Source organism: Penaeus japonicus, unplaced genomic scaffold (genome assembly GCF_977035675.1).
Source record: "Penaeus japonicus unplaced genomic scaffold, GWHDUDI00000001_assembly GWHDUDI00000028, whole genome shotgun sequence".
NCBI lineage: Eukaryota > Metazoa > Arthropoda > Malacostraca > Decapoda > Penaeidae > Penaeus > Penaeus japonicus.
Window position 1 is genome coordinate 3,535,832 of NW_028234430.1, and position 7,500 is coordinate 3,543,331.

Sequence of the window (7,500 nt, forward strand, 5' to 3'; positions counted from 1 at the left end):
TATCTGTTTATCTTTCTTTCTCTCTATCTATCTATCTATCTATCTATCTATCTATCTATCTATCTATCTATCTATATATATATATATATATATATATATATATATATATATAAATATATATAATATATATATATATATGTATATATATATATATATATATATTTATATATATATATATATATATGTATATGTTTATGTATATATGTATATACATACATACATATATATATATATATATATATATATATATATATATATATATATATAGATATAGATATAGATATGTATATATATGTATATATATATATATATATATATATATATATAGGTATATTTATATATAGATATATATGTGTGTGTGTGTGTGTGTGTGTTCATTTTTATTTATTTATTTATATGTGTTTGAATAAATATTCATATATAAATAAATAAATAAATAAATAAATATATATATATATATATATATATATATATATATATATATATATATATATATATATAAATGTTTGTGTGTGTGTGTGTGTGTACGTATCTGTATATGCATATAAATATATCTACATGCATGTATCTATCCTGAACACACTTTCATCCGTTCACATCCACCCTCACGCCCACCCGCCCTCTCCCCCCCAGCACGCCGCCTTCATGGAACTCTACTTCTCAGAGGATGAATCTCTCGATTACGTAGACCGATGGAACCTTTATATCTCAAGCTTCGATCCTTTAGGGGCCGTGAGTATAAACATTTTCAAAAAAATATATATATAAAAAAAAGATAATGAACAAATAAAGTGATAATAAAACGTCTCTCTATAATGCATAGCCGGATGATTCTGAACGATGAATATGAAATAGGTATTGATATTTCTTTCTCTATTTTTTTTTAAAAGGAAGATGAAGTTTATCGCATGAAGTCTCCAGGGCGTTTCCTTGACGACATTGCAGCGTGGAATATTGAGGTCATGGACGAGTCTGCAGTCTGGCCGAACAACCCCGATTATCTCCCTAGTAAGTTCTTTTTCTAGATATTTATCAGCTACCTTTTCCGATTGTCTCCCTAGTAAGAAGGACTTTTTCTAGATATTTAGTATCTGTCTATTCCGATTGTCTCCCTAGTAAGAAGGACTTTTTCTAGATATTTAGTATCTGTCTATTCGGATTATATCTCTAGTAAGCCTGACTAGGGTTTTTTTCTAGATATTTATCATCTACCTACTCCGATTGTCTCTCTAGTAAGACTGACTAGGTTTTCTTTTCTAGATATTTATCATCTTTCTATTCTGATTATATCTCTAGTATGACTGACTATTTTCTAGATATTTAGTATCTGTCTATTCGGATTATTTCCCTAGTAAGAAGGACTTTTTCTGGATATTTAGTATCTGTCTATTCGGATTATCTCCCTAGTAAGAAGGACTTTTTCTAGATATTTAGTATCTGTCTATTCGGATTATTTCCCTAGTAAGAAGGACTTTTTCTAGATATTTAGTATCTGTCTATTCGGATTATTTCCCTAGTAAGAAGGACTTTTTCTAGATATATAGTATCAGTCTATTCGGATTATTTCCCTAGTAAGAAGGACTTTTTCTAGATATATAGTATCTGTCTATTCGGATTTTATCTCTAGTAAGACTGACTTTTTCTAGATATTTAGTATCTGTCTATTCGGATTATTTCCCTAGTAAGAAGGACTTTTTCTAGATATTTAGTATCTGTCTATTCGGATTTTATCTCTAGTAAGACTGACTTTTTCTAGATATTTAGTATCTGTCTATTCGGATTATTTCCCTAGTAAGAAGGACTTTTTTCTAGATATTTAGTATCTGTCTATTCGGATTATTTCCCTAGTAAGAAGGACTTTTTCTAGATATATAGTATCTGTCTATTCGGATTTTATCTCTAGTAAGACTGACTTTTTCTAGATATTTAGTATCTGTCTATTCGGATTATTTCCCTAGTAAGAAGGACTTTTTCTAGATATTTAGTATCTGTCTATTCGGATTATTTCCCTAGTAAGAAGGACTTTTTCTAGATATATAGTATCTGTCTATTCGGATTATTTCCCTAGTAAGAAGGACTTTTTCTAGATATATAGTATCTGTCTATTCTGATTTTATCTCTAGTAAGACTGACTTTTTCTAGATATTTAGTATCTGTCTATTCTGATTATCTCTCTAGTAAGACTGACTAGGGTTTTTTTCTAGATATTTATCCTCTATCTATCCCGATTATCTTCCCAGTAAAAATGACTATTTTCTAGATATTTAGTATCTGTCTATTCCGATTATCTCCCTAGTAAGAATGACTAGTTTTTCCTAGATATTTATTATCTACTTATCTCTCTAGTAAGAGTGACTAGGGTTTTTCTAGATATTTATCATCTACCTACTCCGATTATCTCATTTATCTACTCGATTATCTCCCTAGTAAGCCTGACTATTTTATAGATATTTATCCTCTACCTACTCCGATTATCTCCCTAGTAAGTCTTATTAGATTTTTTTTATCTAGTTAGACTGAACTGATATTTGCTTTTGTTCTTATTCTATTACCTGCACAGTTAAGTTCTTCTTCCGAATATTTATTATCTACCTTATATAGCTGACTTGATTTTATCTCTATCTTTTTTTTAACTTTGAGCAACCTCGTTTCGGCCTAATAAGCGAGATTATCTTCCTAGTTAGACTGACTAGATTTTTTTTTCTATTTAGTAAGACTGAATTGCTATTTACTTCTGTTCTTTATATTATGATCTTAGTTAATTTAGGTGTAGTGAGATTTGTACTTGTATTTTTTTGTTTTTGTTTTTTTTATTGATAATGTTTTAATTTTTCTATCATATCTACTGAGGTTTATTTCTTTGCTTTTATCCTTTATTGCACTAATTAGGTGCATGACTTTAAGATCTGGAATAATTATCGCATGAACTTGTATCTTATCCTCACGCCATATGTGCATGATATACAAATGTTTTTATTTGTTTGTTTGTTTGATTGTTTTAATCTCACTGATAGTTTTGCCAACAAGCATACATCTATTCAGACGATTTCCTATCCACTCACAAATACCAAAATTAAATTAATTCAATCAAATAATTAATCAACAATAATAATAATAATTAATCAATCAAATCAATTCAAACTCGCTCACCCGAACCTAACAAACTCTCTTAAGCCTAACCGAGAAACCTTCCAGCTTACAAATTCTTCCATTCTCCCTCGTCCTCCTCCTCCTCCTCCTCCTCCTCCTCCTCCTCCTCCTCCTCCTCCTCCTCCTCCCGAAGGTTCTGTCGCTGGAGCCGAGGGTGTCATCTGGACCTCGGGATTCCTCGTCCCTGGCAAGACCGACGGGCAATTACAGATGTATGACACCACGAAGGACCCTGTGGACGGACCCTACAACATCGCTGCGAACGATAATGTGAGGAGAGAGAGAGAGAGAGGGAGGGAGAGAAAGAGAGAGAGAGAGGAGGGGGGCCTTACAACATTGCTGCGAACGATAATGTGAGGAGAGAAAGAGAGGGGGGGGAAGAGAGGGAGGGAGGGAGGGAGGTACAGGGAGGGAGGGAGGTACAGGGAGAGGGGAGTGAGGGAGGGAGGGAGAAGGGAGTGAGGGAGAGAGTGAGAGAGGGGGGGAGATAGAGAGGGAGGGAGCGAGGGAGGTATAGGGAGAGGGGATAGGAGGGAGGGAAGGTGGTACAGGGAGAGGGTAGGGGAGGGAGGGAGTTATAGGGAGAGGGGACAGGAGGGAGGGAGAAGGGAGTGAGGGAGGAAGGGAGGGAGAAAGAGAGAGAGAGAGGAGGTGTGTATATATATATATATATATATATATATATATATATATATATATATATATATATATATATAGAGAGAGAGAGAGAGGAGAGAGAGAGAGAGAGAGAGAGAGAGAGAGAGAGAGAGAGAGAGAGAGAGAGAGAGAGAGAGAGAGGGAGGGAGGGAGAGAGAGAGAGAGAGAGAGAAAGAAAGAAAGAAAGAGAAAAAAGAGAGATATCTAATTCATCCTTTTAATCAACAACTAGAAATATAGATAGCAAACTCGCATAGCCAGATAGCAATAATGTAGAGTCCCAACTCATACATGTCTAACTCAGCCTTCTGGTAAAAAAAAACTCTACATAAAATGGAAAGAACAGGTAGATGAAAATATACACAGTCATTAAGCTCATATCTGTCTATCCCTAATCCACCCAGTTAATTAAAGTACATTCCAATCCATCCCATTCTACCCTTCAATCGATCCCAGCTTATCCCTTATCCACCCCAGCCCATCCCAATCAATCCCAATCTATTTCAAAGCCATCCCAGCCTATCCCAAGCCATTCCAATCTACCACAAGTCTGTCCTAGCTTTTACAAATTCATCCCCGTTGACCTCAAAGCCATCCCAGTCTATCTTAATCCATTCCAATTTCCCTAATCCATCGTGATCCATCCCAATCCATCGTAACTCATCCTGATCCATCGTAACCCATCCCAATCCATCGTAACTCATCCTGATCCATCGTAAACCATCCCAATCCATCGTAACTCATCCCAATCCATCGTAACCCATCCCAATCCATCGTAACCCATCCCAATCCATCGTAACCCATCCCAATCCATCGTAACCCAACCCAATCCATCGTAACCCATCCCAATCCATCGTAACCCATCCCAATCCATCGTAACCCATCCCAATCCATCGTAACCCAACCCAATCCACCGTAACCCATCCCAATCCATCGTAACCCATCCCAATCCATCGTAACCCATCCCAATCCATCGTAACCCATCCCAATCCATCGTAACCCATCCCAATCCATCGTAACCCATCCCAATCCATCGTAACCCAACCCAATCCACCGTAACCCATCCCAATCCACCGTAACCCATCCCAATCCATCGTAACCCATCCCAATCCATCGTAACCCAACCCAATCCACCGTAACCCATCCCAATCCATCGTAACCCATCCCAATCCATCGTAACCCATCCCAATCCATCGTAACCCATCCCAATCCACCGTAACCCATCCCAATCCATCGTAACCCAACCCAATCCATCGTAACCCAACCCAATCCACCGTAACCCATCCCAATCCATCGTAACCCATCCCAATCCATCGTAACCCATCCCAATCCATCATAACCCATTCCAATCCACCCTAGTCTACCCCAATCCATCGTAACCCATCCCAATCCATCGTAACCCATCCCAATCCATCGTAACCCATCCCAATCCATCGTAACCCATCCCAATCCATCGTAACCCATCCCAATCCATCGTAACCCATCCCAATCCATCGTAACCCAACCCAATCCATCGTAACCCAACCCAATCCACCGTAACCCATCCCAATCCATCGTAACCCATCCCAATCCATCGTAACCCATCCCAATCCATCGTAACCCATCCCAATCCATCGTAACCCATCCCAATCCATCATAACCCATTCCAATCCACCCTAGTCTACCCCAATCCATCGTAACCCATCCCAATCCATCGTAACCCATCCCAATCCATCGTAACCCATCCCAATCCATCGTAACCCATCCCAATCCATCGTAACCCATCCCAATCCATCGTAACCCATCCCAATCCATCGTAACCCATCCCAATCCATCGTAACCCATCCCAATCCATCGTAACCCATCCCAATCCATCGTAACCCATCCCAATCCATCGTAACCCATCCCAATCCATCATAACCCATTCCAATCCACCCTAGTCTACCCCAATCCATCGTAACCCATCCCAATCCATCGTAACCCATCCCAATCCATCGTAACCCATCCCAATCCATCGTAACCCATCCCAATCCATCGTAACCCATCCCAATCCACCGTAACCCATCCCAATCCACCGTAACCCATCCCAATCCATCGTAACCCATCCCAATCCATCGTAACCCATCCCAATCCATCGTAACCCATCCCAATCCATCGTAACCCATCCCAATCCATCGTAACCCATCCCAATCCACCGTAACCCATCCCAATCCACCGTAACCCATCCCAATCCATCGTAACCCATCCCAATCCATCGTAACCCATCCCAATCCATCATAACCCATTCCAATCCACCCTAGTCTACCCCAATCCATCGTAACCCATCCCAATCCATCGTAACCCATCCCAATCCATCGTAACCCATCCCAATCCACCGTAACCCATCCCAATCCACCGTAACCCATCCCAATCCACCGTAACCCATCCCAATCCACCGTAACCCATCCCAATCCATCGTAACCCATCCCAATCCATCGTAACCCATCCCAATCCATCGTAACCCATCCCAATCCATCGTAACCCATCCCAATCCATCGTAACCCATCCCAATCCATCGTAACCCATCCCAATCCATCGTAACCCATCCCAATCCACCGTAACCCATCCCAATCCATCGTAACCCATCCCAATCCATCGTAACCCATCCCAATCCATCGTAACCCATCCCAATCCATCGTAACCCATTCCAATCCACCCTAGTCTACCCCAATCCATCGTAACCCATCCCAATCCATCGTAACCCATCCCAATCCATCGTAACCCATCCCAATCCATCGTAACCCATCCCAATCCATCGTAACCCATCCCAATCCATCGTAACCCATCCCAATCCATCGTAACCCATTCCAATCCACCCTAGTCTACCCCAATCCATCGTAACCCATCCCAATCCATCGTAACCCATCCCAATCCATCGTAACCCATTCCAATCCACCCTAGTCTACCCCTATCCATCGTAACCCATCCCAATCCATCGTAACCCATCCCAATCCATCGTAACCCATCCCAATCCATCGTAACCCATCCCAATCCATCGTAACCCATCCCAATCCATCGTAACCCATCCCAACCCATCGTAACCCATTCCAATCCACCCTAGTCTACCCCTATCCATCGTAACCCATTCCAATCCACCCTAGTCTACCCCTATCCATCGTAACCCATCCCAATCCATCGTAACCCATCCCAATCCACCGTAACCCATCCCAATCCATCGTAACCCATCCCAATCCATCGTAACCCATCCCAATCCATCGTAACCCATCCCAATCCATCGTAACCCATCCCAATCCATCGTAACCCATCCCAATCCATCGTAACCCATCCCAATCCATCGTAACCCATCCCAATCCATCGTAACCCATCCTAATCCATCGTAACCCATCCCAATCCACCGTAATCCAATCCACCGTAACCCATCCCAATCCATCGTAACCCACCCCAATCCATCGTAACCCATCCCAATCCATCATAACCCATTCCAATCCACCGTAACCCAACCCAATCCATCGTAACCCATCCCAATCCATCGTAACCCATCCCAATCCATCGTAACCCATCCCAATCCATCGTAACCCATCCCAATCCATCGTAACCCATCCCAATCCATCATAACCCATTCCAATCCACCGTAACCCAACCCAATCCATCGTAACCCATCCCAATCCATCGTAACCCATCCCAATCCATCGTAACCCATCCCAATCCATCGTA

At 40.8% G+C, this 7,500-nt stretch overlaps 1 protein-coding gene across 1 annotated transcript in view; it reads left to right on the forward strand.

The window, feature by feature from the left end:
* The window catches only part of LOC122258899 (uncharacterized), a 15,372-nt gene that overhangs the window by 1,943 nt on the left and 5,929 nt on the right, over nt 1-7,500 (forward strand). Inside the window, exons 3-5 of the mRNA XM_043025173.2 lie at nt 634-732; nt 891-1,008; nt 3,284-3,420. Of these exons, the coding sequence (XP_042881107.2) occupies nt 634-732; nt 891-1,008; nt 3,284-3,420 (354 nt within the window). The remainder of the gene's footprint in view (nt 1-633; nt 733-890; nt 1,009-3,283; nt 3,421-7,500) is intronic.